A 20,516-nucleotide genomic window follows, 5' to 3' on the forward strand; every position below is an offset into this window, starting at 1 on the left:
ACAAAATATCTTAAGAACAAGTTTTTCATTCTTTTGTTCTCTGTCGAGGAATTTTACGGGATTGAAAGGATTGAACTCGGTCTCCCCTGGTGTGAGAGGAATTAATTGATATAATTATCGAAGAAAGAAAAAAAGCATAAATTTATGCAGGTTCAAGAGACAAAGCCTATTGATGCTCCAGAGCATTGCCCTGGACCTTCCTCAGAAACTGCAGGAGCAGCATCAGCTTGTGCAGGATGCCCGAATCAACAAATTTGTGCCTCTGCTCCTCGAGGAGAAGATCCAGATTTGCCATTGGTGACGGAACGATTGAGTAAGATTAAGAAGAAAATACTTGTACTTTCAGGAAAAGGCGGTGTGGGAAAATCTACGTTTTCCGCTCAATTGGCATGGGCATTGTCTTTAGAAGAAGACAAACAAATTGGCTTAATGGATGTCGATATTTGTGGCCCATCAATTCCGAGAATTATGGGCGTCGAAAAAGAAGAAGCTCATCAGTCCAGCGAGGGTTGGTCTCCAATTTATGTGTGCCCTAATCTAGCGGTTATGTCCATAGGCTTTTTGTTGCCTAGTGACGATTCATCGGTTATTTGGAGAGGGCCCAAGAAGAATGGATTAATTAAACAGTTCATTAAAGATGTCAACTGGGAGAATTTGGATTTTCTTATTGTTGATACACCTCCAGGAACTAGCGATGAACACTTGTCCTTGGTTCAATTTTTTAAAAATGCAGGGATTGATGGTGCCATTGTCGTTACAACTCCTCAAGAAGTAGCGTTGCAAGATGTTCGTAAAGAAATCGATTTCTGTAGAAAGGCTTCCATTCCCGTTTTAGGTGTCGTGGAGAATATGAGTGGGTTTGTATGCCCTTCTTGTCGAAATAAGACTAATATATTTACTGTAAATACTGGAGGTGGTGAAGCATTAGCGCAAGAGATGAATATTCCCTTTTTGGGACGTGTTCCTTTGGATCCTGCTATCGCTCGTTCTTGCGACTTTGGTAAAAGTTTTGTTGATGAATGCCCCGAATCTCCAGCGTCCGAGATTATAATCGATATTATAAACAAGGTGGATTATAATTTACAAGCACAAAAAGGGTCTTCTTAAAAGGAAAACCCCACAATTGGCAACAGCTACGGATATCATGGATGATAATGACAATAGATGATTTGCTTACTTGGGACTGTGGTTTAAGTATACAAATTGGTATTTTTGATGGAATGCTTCTACATATTACATTAGCATATCTAAAAAGACTGTATTTTTACAAGACTGAATGTTGAGTTTATTTAAATTGTAGCTTTAAAAAAGTAAATATGCATGAAATTTTGAATTTTTTTATAATACATCAAAAAATTGTTCTTGGGACTTGGAAATTATTATAACAAGTACATTCTCAATATGCTCAAACACTTTCTACAGGCAAACCAATTGTAGCGGAATCCAAATTATGGCGGCCGTTCAAAATGGGATGAAGAAGGAAGAGTTAAAGGATGCTAAGTTAGAAAAGCATCAACTGGAGAAGAAACAGAGAAAGTTGAAGCGAAAAGCTGAGACTGGCACTTCTTCAAGCGATTCCTCAAAATCAGGGAAAGAGTCGCCGGACGAAAAGGACGAGAGCGAAAAGAAGAAAAAGAAAAAGAAAAAGCTGAAAAAGTCAAAGCAACCTCTTAATGATGAAAACTATCCAAGGTTGCAGTCTACAGAGAACAACTTGCAAAAACCTATAAAAATTGCAGATTTACAAGAGCTTTTATTTTGGTGTCTTGCCGACGGACAAGCGCCATCCTGGGTTTTGGTACGAAATAAACAGCATATCCGTCGTGCAGTGGTTTTGCTGGTACCGGGTTTAGAGCCTTCGCAATTTGGATTCAAACCTGTTAAGGGTGACAAGCATTCGTTTTTATTACCTACTGCCTTGAAGGATAAGACTCCTAGCGAACTATCAGAATTTGATGACATTTTTAAACTCGCATGGCCCACTCGATCTCCTGGAGATCGATATCGTGTATTCTCTCCGGTGAATGCTTTTCTGCAATCACTTTTGAGCAATGAACAAAAAAAGAAGAGAGACCGAGAGATGAGATCCATGTCAAAGTCCAGCAAACCGGAAGATTACCTCATGTCCTACGAGTCTTTCGTAGAAGATGAGTATCCGTTGCATCCTACAATCAAGCTTGATTCTGAACCCAATGAACTTCCTGAAGGTTGGGTCGCTTCCAATGCTGATTTCCATCAACGTCCACAGGAACCAAACATCCTTGCTATGGATTGTGAGATGGTAAAGACTGAAAATGGATCCGAAATTGCTCGTGTCACCATTGTTGATCTAAAAAATGAAGTTTTGTACGATGAACTCGTCAAGCCAGGTTTCCCAGTTACCGATTATGTAACTCAATTTTCTGGTATAACGGAGGAAAAGCTGGCTCCAGTTACAACTAGACTAGCAGACGTACATGCTTACTTACAGAAAACAATTGACAATAATGTGGTTTTCCTAGGTCACAGCCTTAATTCGGATCTGAACTGTCTTCGCTTTGTTCATCCTCACATTATAGATACAGCGAATATGTATAATCACACACGTGGGCCTCCTTCAAAGCCGTCTCTTAAATGGTTAGCTTCAAAATGGTTGCATAAGGAAATTCAAAAAGGCGGAGCTTTAGGTCACGATTCAGCAGAAGATGCCACTACCTGTGTCGAGCTTTTGAAGCTTAAGATAAAAAATGGCCCTGGTTTTGGTCTGTTTAATCAGGATTTTGAATCAATTTTCCATCGTCTTTCACGACAACAGCCGACGCCATTAATTGGTGCAATTGCTGATTATGGAAATCCAGAAGCCTGCATCGGAAAAGCAGCTCACAAGAACGTATCATGTTCAAATGATGATGAGATTATTAGTGCTGCCGTTACTTTATCGGATATGCATAACTTCGTTTGGGCTCGATTGCGGGAAGTAGAACAAGTGGCCCAGTGGAATGTAAATCGTGCAAACCAGAAACAAAGTAATGGCACGGATTCGGATACAAGTGCTGGAGAGCAGGATAATGATGAAGTGAATTATTCCCAAGCACTGGTTCACTTGAATAGAAGAATCCGACTTTTGTACGATTCACTCCCAAGCGGTACGCTTTTCATGATTTATACAGGAACGGGAAATCCTATAGAGATGTCCAGGTTAAATAGTATTCGCCAGACATTTCGAAAAGAGTATCAAACGAAAAAATGGGACGAGCTATCCGTACAATGGACAGACGAAGAAAATGCTAAACTGATCAACTCTGTCGAAAATACCCGGAATGGTTTATCCTTCTTCACCGTAAAATAGAAAAGATTTTGGATTTGCTAGTGATTTACGCGTCATGTATTCATTGTTTAGACTGTTTTGTACAACATGCATGAATAATCTATATCATACAAGTTTTGGGTTTCATAACATTCATGGAAAGTGGAAATTAAATACATATATATATCTCTTTATCAGTTGATAATTGAAATTCGGTGGTAAAACAAAATAGTCAGAGACATAATAGTAAGTATCAAATTTCATAAACAAGTATTCATTCAAGAACATCGAGTTCTAACACGTTTTCTAATTTGCACATGGAAAATTCATTTCATGTGTAAACAAAATTGATTTCACCGTACCAATTGGTTTGTATTTTCGGATATGTCGTAAGTAATAATTAGCATTCAACTAAAGACATGCAAACAAAGAAAGTTTATTCTTGCATTTTTTTATCGCCTTGTTCTTCGGCTGGCTCGGACGGCTCAGCTGGTTTTTGAGCAGAAACTTCTTGGCGAGCCCGTTCTTCGGCCATAGAAAGCTCCAAAGCCAAGGCCAACTCGGGGTCAAGGTTAGGATCAACACCATATTCAAATTGACCTTGGGAAGCAGGAACACCTTGTCCAATGGGAGATTGGTTCACCAAGTCTGAGAGGAGTTGCGAGCTTGGGGGGACACTTACAAGATGGCTAAAGACACGTTAGTATAAAATCTTTGATGTATGTTTTAGATTATACCAATTATCATTCGAATTTGCAGCTTCAATAAAACGCTGTAATGCACCTTCGCTTTCAAGTTCTCCGATATGGATAATATCAATAGCTATATTATTTTTCTTCATCCTCTTCGCCAAGCGAATTAGGTTCTTTTCATCTTCAACGACAGGAGAGCCAACAAATGCAACAATTCTAGGTCTTTGAGTCTTGTTTTCTCGATGCTTCAGGGCAAGTTGAGCAATTTGAATCGCATCTCCAAATTTGGAATCACCACGAACAGGTAAGTCATGCGTGGCTGATAAAAATTTACCATAGTCTCTTGTCAACGTACTTAACACCTGAGGACTAAAACACACAATGCTGTTAGTAGACACGCACTATACCGAGCTCTGAAATCCTTACTTATTCTCACCCATCGTCATCAAACCGCACATGGTTTCTGGATTATCATTGATTTTTTGGTTAAAAATCAAATGTACAGTGTCTTTTTGAGCGTCAAATCTATTGGGAATATAGTCTCCATTAATCATCCATTCAGAGTTGTCAATTCTATACTTGTTAGAGTCACCAACCTTCTATTTTTACGTACAAAAACATATTAGCCTCCAACACCATCTTGAATACCTTCTATTTAAGACAATTTGATGAAGTTTGGAAAAGTATAAGTAAGCTATGCTTGGTTAATAACAAAAGTACGTTGCTGTTTCCATACAGGATTATGATATAGCGAACTAGGATGTCTTATAGTAACTACTTTACTGCATTCCGTTAGAATGTGTTACTTCTTCCAGTACATGTAAACAGTAACATTGTTTTCTTCTGCCTTTGTAGATGCAGTTGCTGTGAAAGTAGCATTATTTTCTTGTTTTACAGGCTGAATTTTATGTTAAAATAATAAGAAAGAAACTTTATGAAATTAATTGCTACGTTATTGGGAAGATTTGTAAGTGTTTTCATTCAAAGCATTAATTGTTCGCGAATTTTACAAATCTTTTAAAATAGTTCCCCAATTTATGATATTTTTGGATAAAACTCCTAAGTCTAGCTCAATTCGCTTGTTGATTGACTCTTTTCCGGGATTTTCAACCATTGTACTGAAATGAAGCTTTCGTTCTTCATCAACAAATTTAAGGTTAGATCATGTTATTCGTTTCAAAGGCTCCATAGTACTATCCCGGTGAGTGTGCCCAAAAAATTTTTGCCATATGACTCACCAGGCAATTTGTTATGGAGGTCGGCATTGAGTGGAATGGAGACTTATTTTGAAAAACAAAACATTGAATACCCAACTGGATACCTGCCGTCATTTTTAGAGCGTTGCCGAAATGCAAAGACGAACCAAGAATTGGCTTACTACGATTTAAAAAAAAGGGCATTGAAATCTTTGATCTCCTCCAGAAACGAAATTACGTCTGATATTTACTACAGCGATCGCGAGTACTTGAGGAGACCTTTGCATCAAAAAAACTACACTTCTTATTTATTTCACCTTCAGCAAATGATTGCAGACAGTTTTTTTGCATACGCAAGGTTTAAAGATATTTTGGAAAATACCAATGTGGAACTACAGAGACAGCTGACCAATATAAGAAATCCAGGAGAGCTGTATCCTGCTGCAAGAAGCCAAAAACGGCACATTATTATGCATGTAGGCCCTACAAACAGCGGGAAAACATATCATGCTTTACAGCGTCTGAAACAGAGCGAAAAAGGTATATATGCAGGTCCATTACGCCTTTTAGCTCACGAAGTTTTTAATCGATTAAACGCTGATGGAATAAAATGCAACTTGATCACAGGTGAGGAGATCAGAAAACCCTATCTTAATCCGCAGGTTCTATCCTGTACTGTTGAGATGTGTAGGACTCAAAATTCCTTTGAAGTTGCAGTTGTCGATGAAATACAAATGATAGCTGATCCTGATAGAGGTTTCGCCTGGACAGAATGTTTACTGGGACTTAATGCTAAAGAAATTCACCTATGCGGAGAGGAAAGTGCTGTGAATTTGGTAATGTCTATTGCAAAGTCAACCGGAGATGATTTTACTGTCTATCATTATAATCGTCTTAATCGCCTTAAACTTGGAAAGGGTAGTTTAAATGGTAAACTGAAGCTGCGCGAAGGTGATTGTTTGGTGGCTTTCTCACGTAAAGATATTTTTGCCTTAAAGAAAAAGGTTGAGGAAAAAATAGGAAAACGGACAGCTGTGATTTATGGCTCACTTCCTCCTGAAGTACGTAATCAACAAGCCAACTTATTTAATTCTGATAGTCATGAAGAAAAAGTCCTGTTGGCATCAGATGCTATCGGAATGGGATTGAATTTATCAGTCAAAAGGATCATTTTTCACACACTCAAAAAATTTAGTGGCAAAGAGATCATTGACATCCCTGCTTCTCAAGTAAAACAGATAGCTGGAAGAGCCGGCAGACACCAGGCGTCGGACTCGGAACAATCACCGGGTGTTGTCACGACTTTGTACAAAGAAGATTACGAGGCATTGAAGCTCGCAATGAAGGTTCCAACAAAAAATTTAACTCGAGCTAGCATAAAGCCGCCCGACTATGTATTTCAAAAGTACTGCACCCTTTTTCCAAGCGATATTCCCGTTCGCATGATTTTGGAACGCTACGCGAAACTTTTCAACGTACACGGACCTTATTCTGCGTCCAACTTTGGTGTGAACTTTTTTACTTTGGACTTACTCGAGACTGTGCAAGAATTGACAGTAGAAGACAAGATTTCTCTGTTGGGCATACCGATTGGAAGACAACTTCCAAATGCTCCTGAATTTGTGCGTGTGCTCGGAAAGCACATCGCAACTGGTAGGCGCATGCAAATATATGATCATCCTTACCTGCCACTGGAAATAATTGACCAAGGAATTCCGAGTACTAATGAAGAATTAGTTGATCTAGAAAGACTTCATAAAAAAATAGTGGTATATCTTTGGGTAAGTCTTCGCTACCCAAATATAATATTACCAGAGGCTGCTTTGGTAGCAAAAAAGCTCACAGAAGAAATGCTAGCTAAAGGTTTAGTAAACGTCCAGGCAGGCATCGAGAAATAGATTTTGATTTAGATAATACCTTGTATTTAATTCCCAAAAATTGGCCAGAGTCCGATCTGGCAAGAGATTATACCCCCTATGAGAGATTTCCGAATTGTTTTTTTGGGTTATTAGTGACTTATAGAATACAAAGATTACCGCCTAATATTAATATTTAACTCTCCAAGTTTAATAAAAGTAACCGATGTTTCATTAATCAAGCTTTGTTTAACATCAATTCGTTATTAAGCTACATATGCTATATCAGGTAGAAATTTTATTATCGTATAGAATTGGCCAGCAATCCTCAATTTAGATAAAATATGTTTACCAACGAAAGCGTAATTGAGAAGGATGAAATACTGGAGGCTGCCATTCAGATAACAAGTTAGGCTCAATCCTTCTTCGTTTCTTTGATTTTATTCTTTCGTATTGTTGTTCAATACCCTCTGTGATACAGACAATAAATTGCCCTTTATAGTACTTTAGCATGTCAAGGGCTTGAAGTGTATGCAAAACATCGTTTGTAGTCATAGCAGTCTTGTTTGCAAGTTCATCAATGGTGGTCTCATTTCGCATACTGCAGACGAGAATTATAATTTGTTCTGCCCAATAAGCTCGATAACTTATAAGACCCAAATCGGAAAGAGGTTTTTCGGGAGAACCGTGTTTGTGCTCTTTTTTGGACAACTCATATGAAAATTGGATTAACAGTTTACCGTAACCGTGTTGTTGATATTGAGGCAAAGTTAATATACAGGCAAGATTATAATTTTCGGCTGATTCTTTTTCTTTTGAGAAATATCCAACTAGATGACAACCATATTCATCTCTTCGGCACATTGCATAGAATAAAAACGGGTCGACATCATAATAGAGCATTTTATGGTCTAAAAAGAGTTTTGATAAAAGGCAGACATTTCTGCACCAAGTCTTTTGTTTACGGCCATCAATTTCAAAAAACGAAATGTAGTCATCTCTATAAATTTCATTACCAGGGGGATGTTGCAAGCTACATTTCTGACGATGGCGCTCAAATTGACGTTCAGATCCATAGTAGCAAAAACAAAAAGAACATATGTAAACCACATCTACATCAGAAAACTCCTTTGGATAAGGAGAGAAATACCAAGGCTCAATCTCATGATCACCAAGCTGAATCTTGTTTATATTCCGAATGCGGGCGATTTCATGGGGATTTTGAACCATAGACCCACTAAAACGAAGCCTTTCTACTTCCTCTTCTTTGGATACCGGGGCTTTTTTATCTTCTTCATCTAACAAGGGAAGACTTTCAGCGTTTGATCCATGATCACTCTCGATAGAAGGGGTAGAGGGTTCAACCTTGGCCGAAGGTGTACCCGGTTCGGTTTTTGCCGGTTTAGTCAAAGATTTTCTTCGATCATTCTTCGGGTATTTTGACTCTGCTGACTTCCCTTTTCCGTGAGCTTTTTTTGGCTTCTCAGGAGGCGGATACTCGATTCCTCTTTTTAAATCAATGCTTTCGACAGTAATCCACTCATCTAATCGCTTGTTGTAATCATCGTAATGTACATAATAGAAAGTGCCACTAGCTTTTTTCTGAATCATTAAGATTTCCGCCTTTCGATACTCCCCATCTTTAAAAGCATAAACCTTTGATTTGTAAACAATATCTTGCTCATGATGCTTTTTTTCCCCGTTTGTCATTCCATTGTTTTCCTCTTTTACCATTTTGCTTCACCAAAACGCATATCAAACATCAATAGAATACAAATTTCATCCAAGGTACAATTCCTTTAAAATTGTAGGTGGAACTTTTTTACGTAGTTCATTAAATCAATAAAGGCAATTTCTCTTTCTCCCTAAATACCTTGAAAGATATATTATGAGGTTTAACGAAGTTTAATAAACATATTTACAGATGAATTTGTTTATGTTACTCATTATTGTGATTCAGTCTGAGTAGTTACAGTCTAGTTTGACAGCGTTGCTAGTAAAAACAAGAATCTTTTAAGAAAACAATTAAAGAACTATAGCAACTATAGGAATGTCGACAGTAGTAACTTAAAGAAGCATTAAGTCGGAAATCAACCAAATGAGACCCAAATGGCAATCCACAATACAAGATTATCCATAACAAAAATTACAGTATTAATTATTACAGGCGACAATCAAGCCATGATTTAATAGATAATCATTCACACCTCAAAAAACGGTTGATTCTCAAATAAAACATGTATTTACATCAGAATGGTTCCCACAAACTACAAGTTCCAAGCATTATGTCCATTCAAATCAGACTGAAAAACAAAATCATTGGCAGGAGGTGCTTGACTATTATCGTATGAAGGAACTGAAGAATGAGTTTGTGGTCGAGTTTCTTGAGGACTGATCCGCGAAGCAGCAGTTGGCGTGTTACGGACGGTGTTTTTGCGAGCCTCAGGTGCAGGTTGAAATTCATCATCATCATCATCATCACTCTCAGAGACAGCCTCGACAGGTGGGTGCGTATTTTCTTGTGTAAAGGCGGGTTGATGGTATCCGGATATATAGGTATTTAAAGCTTCCCACCACTTCATTAATTCAACTTGACTACTAGCGCGGAAAGAGTAGTCTGAACGAGATCCAAACACCTTGTTTGTCGCATCCTTTCCAGTGATTTTGAATTTTGCTTTTTTGTCTGAGGGACGGCCAATTAAGGAATCGGGTATATATAAAGCAAATTCGGGTTCAGGATCGACTTGAGGGTCTGAGGACTTGAATTCGTAAAGATAACCCGAACGAGTGAAAGCATAAAACCCCCTCTGTTTTTTCTTCATGATTGTAGTTTTTCGAATTAGATAACCAGCAACAATGGGAACAGTTGGTGATTTGTTTTTACCGGGATACGGCAATTCGGAATATATTCGAGGTGTCACAGAGCCCTTAATAAAATCTGGTTCTCGCTTGGCATATGAAGACCATTCACCAGTTAAAGTCTGAGCTTCAGAGACTTGCAGAATTTCGCGCACATGATTAATGGATTTGGTAAAGGTTTGGTTCATGAGTATTTCGAACTGGCGTATAATATCCTTGATTTTCGAAATGGTATTTTGCTCAAATCGAAAGGAAAGTTCTTGGATTTGGGCCACTGAGTGAACATGATTGTTTTCTTCGGCAACTTGGCGAGCTAAGGAGTTGAGGACAAGGCGATCAACGATAAAAGGATCGTTTTTTACATTTACAGCAGCAGGATTATCACCACCCCACGGCAACAAAGCACGGTCTAATTGCACTAGAAGCTTCTGCGATTCTGAACGTTGCTTTTCTACGCCCTTTACACCCTTGGTACCATCAGCATTGATTTTTTTACAATGCTCTTTCAAATCGTCACGAAGCAACTCTAAAACTTTGATAATGGCTCCAGGAAGCTGAATCGATAATTGCTCGTTATCGGTGGAAATAGCTGCTGTTTGGTCTCGCAAGGCTGCAAACACATCCTGCACTCCGTGTTCATCAAATATGTTCACATCTTTGGAAGGATGCGTAATTATTTTACTCAACTTCAAGTATTCCTTTGATGTGGATTTCGACAAAGATTCAAGTTGTTTAAAGAACGAAATCAGATTTTCTACGAGATGCCTCCATCCTTCAAACCGGTACGTGAGCGAGTTGCAGAGACCCATGTAAGCGTCCGTTTGAGGGACCGCATCTTTATTCGGTGAAGCAGTTTTTTGATCCATGGATATGGCTCTCTATAAGTGATTCAGTCCTCGTTCAATTCCTTACGACTGTAATTCCACGTTACCTGTGATTGTTACTCGCAGTTAGTGTTTTGTCTTTCACGTCATGCAATGTAAACAAACTGGGAAATTGAGATGCAAACTCGAAAAGCAAGAATTGTGTCTACTTTCAATAGACAGGTCTTTTATAGATATACGTTTTTCACTCCTGTTTCATAAGAAATTCTTTCTTAAGGAGGACAAAGCCTGCTCTTGTTCAATGGAATGGTTGTATGCAAAAATTAAAATAAAGAACCCATGCATCAGTTTCAAGACAAAGAATCAAATACTGTTGCTTCTCAATTTTTTGGCTCTTCGTATGTTTCAAAACAACGTAAACGACCTTTTCTTACCTACCGACTTGTAAAGTTGTGCAGATCCTAACACACAGAATAAAATAAAAAAGTATACGGGGATTTGCTGAAAATATACCAGTATTTCCAAAGCAATTTATGTTAGTAAGCCTTCCTACAGACCTTGTTTTATTCCCCTTCTGCGTTTGTCTTTTTGCCTTTTTATCTTGTTTCATTTCGTTTTGTTTATATTTATATTATAGTGAGTTCCTGTAGAATTCCCAAAAGTAACCCTTCGCGCTCGTACGCATCCTTATTTCATGGAAGACATAGGATTTCGGAAGCCAAGAAATCTCACCAGTTCAGTTCAGGAATTTGAATCATCAGTGTTTTTTCGCTTTAACGCTTCAATTTTGAGTCATAATAAAGGAAAGCTACATAAGGTTTCAAATATTTTAAAAGATTTTGGGATCCTTTTTGAATTATACGAATTTTTTTCAAAGTTTTGACGTCTTTGGTATTTGTTTACAAGCTTTGTTTATTCTCGATAGCATTGCTTCATAAAAGGCTTCGGTAAAGCATTGTTTTTGTAATTTCTTTGCATTTGCAAATAGAAAATCTTTGACATTGGCACTCAACCGTTCTTCGGCCGCTTTTGTTCAGTTTGCATCAAAAGCATTCTTTCAGCAAACGAATTCTTTCTCTTCGTGTTCTGTGTCTTGATTAAGCATCATTTTTGCATTTATATGTTTTAATTATCTGCATCCTCTTTGGTCTCGCCTTTGCAGTCTTCTATACATGTGGCCGAAGGCTCTTTAAAATACATCGTAGGAAAATATTCCGTCTTTCTAGGATTACCTGTTCTACTAGAATAGGATCTCTGTTGATTACTCTCTACTAGCTGAAAATTTTGCATTGATCTTTTGTGCCATTCCTTCAATTTTCCCAAAATAGAAAGATATCACGTCTGATTCAAAGAGTAGCCTTCTTTTGAGCTTGGACAATACGATCCCGCTGCTTTTCTACAAGCTAGTTTCCTGGATTGATTCTTTTTAAGCTACATTTTCATTCTTTCGGATTTGGATTCACCCTGTTGCATAATCCAAACGTCTATTTATTATACATAGTCCACGCTATCGGCTAAATTTTTTCTTCTTTTTCTATTTTCTTTCCTTTCTTTTCTTATTTTCCAAGCATTAACCTATTTATTCTCTTTTTGTTACAAACATGCCAACCCTTGATTACCAAGGTTCTAACGCCGACGTTGATGAAATTAATCGAAGAAATCAAGAGTTTGTAGACACCAATGAGTTCTCTAATAAAAATAGAGATTTCATTGCATCTCGTGGAGAGGCAATGGATACTTCACAAACGAAGCCTGATCAATCATGTGATGAACATGGTGCTATTGATAATATCGATTCTTCCCGAAACGGCACAATGGACCTTCATAAAAGTCTTGATATGAACGAAACTTTTGATGAAGACAATGGCATTCAGTCAGATGCTCTCGGAGAAGGCATGTCTCAAGAAGATTTGGATAAAGAACGGGAAGCCCTTACATATCTTCGTCGATTATCCATGCAGGGTACAGACGATCCAGATCTTCATACAGATTGGTCTGTCATGATGTCTCCTCCGGAGTCAGAGTCAGATGCATCTACTTTATTTTGGGTTCCAGCAGATTTACATCCGGAAGTAAACCCCAATGGTTGGAAAGACTTTCTAGATTTACAAGTCAAGAATTTAAAGCACCCGAAGCAAATGGACACCAATGCCACTCCCCTGCAGCATATACGCTCTTTGCGAAGAAGGAGTTCGTTGTTGTCTCGCCAGGTCAAAGCTGACGATGCTGCTCAGAATTATCAGGATGGTAGTCCAATTATCGAAAAGAAGAACATCCAGCGGGGTAAGTCTCTTCACTTACAAGACTTGGAACACTTGGAGTCTTTAGCCAGAAATCCCAAGAAAATGGAAAGTCTTGTTGATAGTATGAGGTCAGAACCTCCTGAAGATAGCCCAATTCTGGTGTCACCGAACCAATTTTTACAGCGTTCTTCTCGTACTACAATCCGACGGTCTGGAGCCTCGATCAAAACTATAAATCGTGGAAAAGCCTCCACTTTACTAGGTAATAGATCTCCTTTTGCCATGAATAAGGATGGCCTGTCTCGTTCTCTCAGTGTTCTCAGACCCTCCTCTTCTATGTCTCGCCGAGATGAGCAAAAGGTAGAGGCTCCATCGACGCCACCTTTATCAAAATCTTTACAAGACAATGCTGAAGTGAAACAAAACAACAGTGATTTGAAATATATTGACTCAGCGACAGATTCCGATGTAGTTGGGCAGATGCCCGATTCCAAGACTCAAGATAAAGTGGATGACATTAGTAAGGAAGGTGAAGACCTAGTTTCTTCACCTGAACAGCTTCCTGAATTCAATAAATCTCAACAAAACGAAATCGCATCTCAGACCAAAAAAACAAAGGATAGTGAGATAGAACAAGACGATTTTGTCTCACCGTCCTTGCATCCATCTCCTGGATCCAAATCCGACGAAATTGTGCAAACGAATCCTACACCTGCGAAGGACAAGTTTGAAGAAAATCAAATGGAAGTCGGAAAACCTTCAGAGTCTACAGAAAAGGAAAAAAGTGATCCGGTGCCTAAGCAACCTACCACCGCAAACCATAAACCACCATCTTCACCGGAAACTAAGAAATTAAAAAAACCTTGGGGCCGTCTGTTCACTTCAAATGATCATGAAAAGGATCAAAAGAAAGATAAGACAAAAAAGAAAGGTGAAGAACAATCCGCATCTCAATCTTCACCAGGTAAAGATGGCATCTTTGGGTCACTTTTCAGTTCAAAAAAAAAATCAGCAGAAACTAGTAGTGAGAAGCCTATTACAAACCTCCGACCTATTTCTCGTCGTCCAGCAATACCAAAGGAAGAGCGCATTAACGACCAGGAAGCTCCAAGCACCTTACTCAACACTGCAGCAAACATTCCTAATGCTGACAAGTCGGACAAGCCCGAGGATTTCATACCGGATAAAGATTATTATTGGTCCCGATTCCCTATTTGTACAGAAAGAGCTATATACCGGTTGTCACACATTAAGTTGTCAAATGCCCAACGGCCTTTAGTTCAGCAAGTGTTGCTAAGTAATTTTATGTACTCTTACTTGGATTTGATTTCTCGAATTAGTGCAACTCGTAACAGAATTCAGAATAATCCCAGACCAAGTGGTCCCCGACGTTCTGAATTTTCAGCCGAAAACGTGAAAAATGAGTTGGAAAATTTGAGTTATCATTTTGGTGACCAAAGAAGGCGATCCGTAAATAGGAAAAAACCCCCTCTTCAGCATACTTCAAAAAAAGGTCTTAAGTCCGGTTAATTTTGAAAGAGCGTCAGTTTTGTTGGTTTTCAGTCATTTATACATTTTTGCTCTGTATAATTCATCCAATCGGTTCAAAAATATCTTCTTATTTTGCGTACTATACCATAAAGTACGATTTGCATGATTCTCTACTTTGTAATGTTGCCAACTTTCATTCGTTTATTCTATGACCAGTATATTTGGTATAATTAATGATATTCAGAAATTTATTCTCATTTGCCATTATGCATGACATTGTAAGGTGTAAATAACTTACTAAATACTTAATTACTATAACGTTTTCTCATTTTCTGTCTCCTATAAATTGCAATCAATGAACCTTTATTTGGTATGGTGAATGCATTTCATTTTTTTGTTTTTGAAGATAATTTACCTAGTCCACAAGTATAAGAACATTATGACAAATGAAAGCTACCTTGACCCTCTAAGATGGCCTTTGATAGACGACTAGCCAAAACTTCCACAGAAGAGTATTCAGGTAATTTCAAATAATTAACGCAAGTCATAACAGTTGGTAAATAATCGTCGGGTTTATATGGTGGTTCATTCAAACGTCTCACAATTGTAAATGGTGGGTTCATACCAGCAAAACCACCTATCGGTAACTTTCGACTACCAGTTATAAATTGAAGGAAATCTCTCTGTTCCCGGAAGTTCATACTACTCATAAGTTGTAAAAGCCTTTGAATAGGTGCACTTTCGATAGTGTATCCGTGATCTGCAACAACCGATTTAAGAAGCGTTTCATAACTCCAGTCTTCATCAATTGTTCCAAAAAGCGATGAAAGCTCATACTCCGTTAAAACTCGAAGTGAAGAGTAAGCAAAAACGCTTGAAAACCCTTCTTGGAAGCTTTGTATTTGTCGTCTAATCCCTTTCCCAACAGTAAAATCAATGATGTACTTGATGTAGTCTTCCAAATTACTTTTGTTGACCGAAATAGTACTTCCGTTGGGTATAAGCTCTATAGAGGAATACCCTGGAAGCGTAAAATCAAGGCCTAAGCTCTCTATATCAACGTCAAAATTAGGGCCCCCAACCCCAGAAGTTAGGGATTGCAAGTAACGCAATGAAGTCGCTAGACCTTTATCTACCTTTGCAACTGACGAGATAGTAAGCGGAATAGCCCTTGCAAAGAACAGCGGATTACATTGCAAACTAACGACTCTTGAGTCATAAATTGAACGTGCAACGAATTTTCCTAATGCCGAAAATAGCGATAGTTTTTTTTTATTTTCATCGCTTCCTTCCACCGTCGATATGGGTGAAGGGAATAAACCAGAAGCATGAAAAACATATTGTGATTCACTATGCTCATTTCTCCAGATGTCGAAGGCAGTGTTCGTAAACTCTCTAGAAACAGTAGTGTAAAATTCCAATGTCGGGCCTAGGCCAGAACCAACTTCGTCTTCATATTCTATTTCCAATACCTTATCAGAAGATCCATAGCTAGATAGAACCTGCAAAGCATAATTAAACATATCTTTTCTTGGTATTCTAATTTTCTGACGACGTAAACTTACGTACTGAAGAATAGAAGAGCCTTCATTCTTGGGCAAATTGGAATTTCTTGATAATATAAAAGCCACTGACCTTGGTAAACCAAGCGATGTTGACTGCAGTAGTTGATAGCGTGATTCAAACGGTATTAAAAATGGATATTCAGAAGTTAAAGAAATACACCACGAAGGTGTACATCCATGCACAATTATAGACTGTTCTTCCAATTGACGGTTTAACTTAGCACTCAACTTCCAGTTACTAAATTCCATGAGTACGTTTTCAAGACTTCCCCGAATATGCTTTTCGGGAAATATGGTCTGTAAATCACGAACACCATAATATAGTACACGTAACATTTCTAGTATTTCTTTTATTTTGCTAGGAATTTCTTCCGATTCGTCTACAGAATTCTGAGTCTCATTGTCTTCCTTATAAGAAGAGGGTTCGCCATAATATAGGGGAATTGTTGTTTTCCATATATCATCAATAGTGTGTTCATCTGACCGTTCAATAAAACTAAATAATGCTTTAAAAATAGTGGTTTCTGGCAGTAAAAGCTTTTTACCAAGACAAAATGCAAAATGTCTAGAATTGAGTTCACCGGGTACAGAAGAATCAGCTTCATTTACAGAACCTGAACCAATGGAACTGTTTTCATTCTGAGATAAATCCGTTGGATTTTCAAAAGATTCATGCCTGGTTGAGTCGCCTGACTCCTGCAATGAGTCACTTTCAGGAAATGATGACAGTCGACGCTCACTTTCATCCCGATGAAGGACTCGAGTATATAGATAGTTTTCCAATACTCGAATCGTGGCTAACCCATTTATTGATACAATCAATGAACGGAAAGGGGGTTGGATGTTGGATCCGGGAAGAGCAATTAATCGAACTTTAAATTGCCTGGACGAAACGTGTTCCAACGAATTATATGAAAGAGAAGGTAAAATTGTTAATTGAAAATTCTCAATTCTCGACAAAAGCTCCTGTAAACAAAATATGAACGACATAAGCGGGCTTCCTTCATATTCTAAAACCTCCGTTTCTTTGCTTTTATTCATTGACAACAAAAAGTACCTTAATGCGTTACTATTAGGTTTCCGCATGGACAAAAGCAAACTACGTATTAATCCTGAGTGTAACAATTCAAAACTAGTGACGTTGGTCGTTTTTTGAAAAACTACTGCAAGTTCTTTACAAGAGCTTTCAACGTAAACGTCACTAGCTAAGCGCTTCGAAAGATCAATTAAATCGTGAAGCACTGGATTCTCCAGGCTTTCAATCTCGTAATTTCCTAAGAAACTTTTGGATAACGCCTTAATGGATGACAGTTTCTTTAGTTCTTCATGACGATGAGTAGACTTGGATTGGGAGAATGAAATACTGAGCTTTAGCTTCTTTAAATCAGAATTTATGGAACGGCTTATGTATCCAACTTCTTGCACGACACCTTCTCTTATAAACAGGGAATAGTAAACATCAGGTAGGGCTTCAAGGAGGTAAATCGCCATTTCCAAAGCGTTTTGTTTTGAATAATTGTCCGCCTTTCTAGCACATAAAATAGATGCAATGAAGGATGATAAAGGCAAATTTTGTACTAGACGCCTTAGATCTTCACCATCAATTGACCTTAACATCATAAGTGCTGTAGATACTGCTAATAACTTCACTTCGTGTGTAGGGACGGTGGAGTAGATGTCAAGTACAATTGGTAGTAATATACTATCCATTCGATGAATTCGTGTTACCAAGTCTGCTTGTCCGGCAAAAGGGGCTTTAGGTAAAAATGATATTATAGTTTGCAATAAAGCGATAATGAGACTGTTAGGACAGTGATAGAGACTCTGCATAGCTACCATACTAGAATGATGCGAGGTCTCTGGAGGTGGAAGCCCGCACAATAATTCATACATAATTTCTGGAAGTCCATGATTTAAAACAGGTAGTATAAAAGAACTAGAGGTTATACATAATGATGAAATTATGTGAAAAAGTTGAACTTGAAGATCAGTGGCCTTCTTTTGCATAGTGCTCGTGGTCAAAGCTTTTATGACAGTGCTAATTAAATCTTCGCTTATGAGTGATTTGATTATATTCGGAGAGAAATTCAATGAATCGATAATACTTTCCAAACACTCAAAACCCTTCGTTACAACAACCGAATCAGAAGACTGTAAAGTATTGGATAACAAAGGGATAACTTCCTCAGCAAACTCGGCATTAAACTCGTCAATATGCTTACAGCAATTAGCAGCAAGCGAAATAGCCGTTCTCTGGACGTTCGTATAAAAAAAATCAAAGTATTGCAGAGCAGCTAGCATACCACGGTGTTCTAGTATACAATTACCAAAGTCAACAGACAACTTTTCGAAAATCCCCAAAGCTTGCTCAGCTATATCTATGTATTGCATGTCAAACATCCTTTCGCATAGGACGCGGACGATGGGACTATGGGCAACTTTGGCCATAGAAAGTGGAAGGGCTTCCATCATGTTGGATATGCAAGTGGCACAAGTAAGCATAAGTTGGATTGCAGTTTCTCCAACTAAGAGTTCAGAAGAAAGGATATCTGAAAAGGCAGAGATGAACGCATCTGGGGAAAAGACTCCTATTAACATATCTTCTGTGCTCATTGCAAAAGTCTCGGAAAGTTCTTGGAGAGAAAGTAACTGAATGGTCGGATCGCTAAAATCTTTAATTCCCCTCAACAGACGCGAAAATTGACCAGAAGGAGCAAAGACAGAAGAACGAAGCGGATTAAAGGAAAATGCGCTAGCACCAAGGTCATCGTCCTCTGCATTTTCCAAATTACCAGATGAAAGGACACTTGAGGCTAAGCGGCGAAAACGATCACTTCTTTGAAGCCGGCTAAGTTCACTATAAAGAGACTGCTCATCAATGTTGTCTCCGGTTTCGTCAGGGAAATTTGTTCCGGAGCGACGACGAAATATGTTATTTGGACTCCGAAAGGCGACGTTTCTGAAGCTGTAGTCATCCTCATCCTCATCCTTTTCTTCTTCTTCTTCTTCTTCTTCTTCTTCTTCTTCCTCGTCTTTGTCTTCATCGTCCTCCTCATCTTCGTCGCTATCATCGTGCCCCTCATCACCATTATCGTCATTGCTTTCTTGGTCATCATAATTGTCATCATCATTATTATTTTCATTAGTGCTAGCATCGCTGTTTTCATCAAAATCATAATCATCTTCATTGCTATTTTCATATGGGGCTCCACTTCCTTCATGATAGTTACTTTCACTCTGGTCAAAGTCGCGAGTTATCCTGGATGAATCCCTGTTGCTTCCGGATTCGATTCCACTAGATTTCCCTTGTCCATTAGAAGTATTAGAGCTATTCGTCGTATTCGTCAAATGAACCTCCGATAATTTATTTTCACTGGGATTGCTAAGCATTAATGATGAGGGGCCTGTTGAAGAACTCTTCAAAGCAAAGTCTTCCAGACAGATTTTCGACGGATCTGGCAAACCTTGAGACTGTTGATATCCAGGCTTTTTCTTCCCGTATGGTAGTCTCGAAGGACTTGAATTCTGCAGTCGATTATGTGACTTAGGATAAGGGCAGTTTCCTAACCTACCAGAGTCAATTCTGTTTCTGTAATTCAATCCAGAGGACACGGAATCTTGCATATGGATTGATTGTGAAGGCAATATGGAGACACTCATTTTTTCGACATCACTTGATATCCTAATCTTTGTCTTTCTTAAAGTATTCTCTAATTCACTTAAATAATGCTTTTTGGTTAAGTCACTCGAGTTTGTGAAAGAATAAGGGTTGGACGCAGGTTTGCTAACAGGATGAAGGTCGGCTTGGGTAAAGTCAAGCTTTGCAACCATGTAGATATACTAATTGATATCTAGCCGTTGGATCTATTAAAAGAAACAAAAAACTTAACTGGAATTTTTTATTGTAACTTTACCAGGTGTTAGTAGCGGAAGTAATGTGAATTCCTTGTCTGAGACAAATACACCATCACACTATTATGATAAAAGCATTCGTCGAATATTAGAAATGAATAAATGAAATTGTCTTATATTTCAAGATATGTCTAATTAGTTAAATTTTGTAAACTTACATAAGAAAATGGCAATAACGAATTGCCATCAATAAGTATGACTGAAGTAGTGAGTATGTATGAAGAGAACAAACAGAGCATAATACAGTAGACGGTTGATCCCTATAAATGCTTTGCAGCTTCGCAAGTTAAATGAGTGAATGAATAAATTTTAAAAGAATGTCATTGTACCATAACTAAATGCAAAACATTAGAATCCGATGAAAATAGCTATCAATATAAAGTGCAAAGTTAGTAATTGCTTTGCAAATTAAATTCTCTAAGTGAACTTTGACAAGGTACACAAGGAATTATGCTGAAGAATGCTCAATGCTATGATATTCATGGGAATCTTTGCTAGTTGCAGTCGGCATTTAATTCCTACCGATCATTACAAAGGGGAATGGAGTAGAAAGAGTTTCTGAAAGTTTCAACCTTAATTTTTCATAATGATT

General features: G+C 38.2%; 8 protein-coding genes across 8 annotated transcripts; 4 read left to right on the forward strand and 4 right to left on the reverse strand.

Moving 5' to 3' along the window:
• Positions 1–144: 144 nt before the first annotated feature.
• nbp35 (CIA machinery ATPase Nbp35) lies at positions 145–1,107 on the forward strand (the record flags this gene model as incomplete). Its single annotated transcript, XM_056182536.1, has 1 exon — positions 145–1,107. The coding sequence occupies one exon, from the start codon at positions 145–147 to the stop codon at positions 1,105–1,107; it is 963 nt and encodes a 320-aa protein (XP_056037515.1).
• Positions 1,108–1,450: 343 nt separating this feature from the next.
• On the forward strand, positions 1,451–3,328 carry rex1 (3'-5'- exoribonuclease Rex1; the record flags this gene model as incomplete). The annotated part of the gene is made up of 1 exon (XM_056182537.1): positions 1,451–3,328. The coding sequence occupies one exon, from the start codon at positions 1,451–1,453 to the stop codon at positions 3,326–3,328; it is 1,878 nt and encodes a 625-aa protein (XP_056038464.1).
• Positions 3,329–3,722: 394 nt separating this feature from the next.
• Positions 3,723–4,617, reverse strand: rpn10 (19S proteasome regulatory subunit Rpn10; the record flags this gene model as incomplete). Its single annotated transcript, XM_056182538.1, has 4 exons — positions 3,723–3,975; positions 4,024–4,347; positions 4,405–4,551; positions 4,592–4,617. The coding sequence occupies 4 exons, from the start codon at positions 4,615–4,617 to the stop codon at positions 3,723–3,725; spliced, it is 750 nt and encodes a 249-aa protein (XP_056037337.1).
• A 484-nt stretch (positions 4,618–5,101) lies between these two features.
• On the forward strand, positions 5,102–7,072 carry rpm2 (mitochondrial ATP-dependent RNA helicase Rpm2; the record flags this gene model as incomplete). The annotated part of the gene is made up of 1 exon (XM_056182539.1): positions 5,102–7,072. The coding sequence occupies one exon, from the start codon at positions 5,102–5,104 to the stop codon at positions 7,070–7,072; it is 1,971 nt and encodes a 656-aa protein (XP_056038502.1).
• A 306-nt stretch (positions 7,073–7,378) lies between these two features.
• On the reverse strand, positions 7,379–8,764 carry mst1 (histone acetyltransferase, KAT5 family Mst1; the record flags this gene model as incomplete). The annotated part of the gene is made up of 1 exon (XM_056182540.1): positions 7,379–8,764. The coding sequence occupies one exon, from the start codon at positions 8,762–8,764 to the stop codon at positions 7,379–7,381; it is 1,386 nt and encodes a 461-aa protein (XP_056038507.1).
• Positions 8,765–9,297: 533 nt separating this feature from the next.
• Positions 9,298–10,755, reverse strand: slm1 (cytoskeletal signaling protein Slm1; the record flags this gene model as incomplete). Its single annotated transcript, XM_056182541.1, has 1 exon — positions 9,298–10,755. One exon carries the CDS (start codon positions 10,753–10,755, stop codon positions 9,298–9,300), a length of 1,458 nt encoding a protein of 485 aa, XP_056038351.1.
• Positions 10,756–12,314: 1,559 nt separating this feature from the next.
• On the forward strand, positions 12,315–14,486 carry zds1 (serine/threonine protein phosphatase PP2A regulatory subunit, Zds1; the record flags this gene model as incomplete). The annotated part of the gene is made up of 1 exon (XM_056182542.1): positions 12,315–14,486. The coding sequence occupies one exon, from the start codon at positions 12,315–12,317 to the stop codon at positions 14,484–14,486; it is 2,172 nt and encodes a 723-aa protein (XP_056038354.1).
• Positions 14,487–14,884: 398 nt separating this feature from the next.
• Positions 14,885–19,843, reverse strand: SOMG_03754 (HECT-type ubiquitin-protein ligase E3; the record flags this gene model as incomplete). The annotated part of the gene is made up of 1 exon (XM_056182543.1): positions 14,885–19,843. The coding sequence occupies one exon, from the start codon at positions 19,841–19,843 to the stop codon at positions 14,885–14,887; it is 4,959 nt and encodes a 1,652-aa protein (XP_056038519.1).
• Between the last annotated feature and the right edge of the window lie 673 nt (positions 19,844–20,516).

Source organism: Schizosaccharomyces osmophilus, chromosome 2 (assembly GCF_027921745.1).
Source record: "Schizosaccharomyces osmophilus chromosome 2, complete sequence".
In the NCBI taxonomy this organism is placed as follows: Eukaryota; Fungi; Ascomycota; class Schizosaccharomycetes; order Schizosaccharomycetales; family Schizosaccharomycetaceae; genus Schizosaccharomyces; species Schizosaccharomyces osmophilus.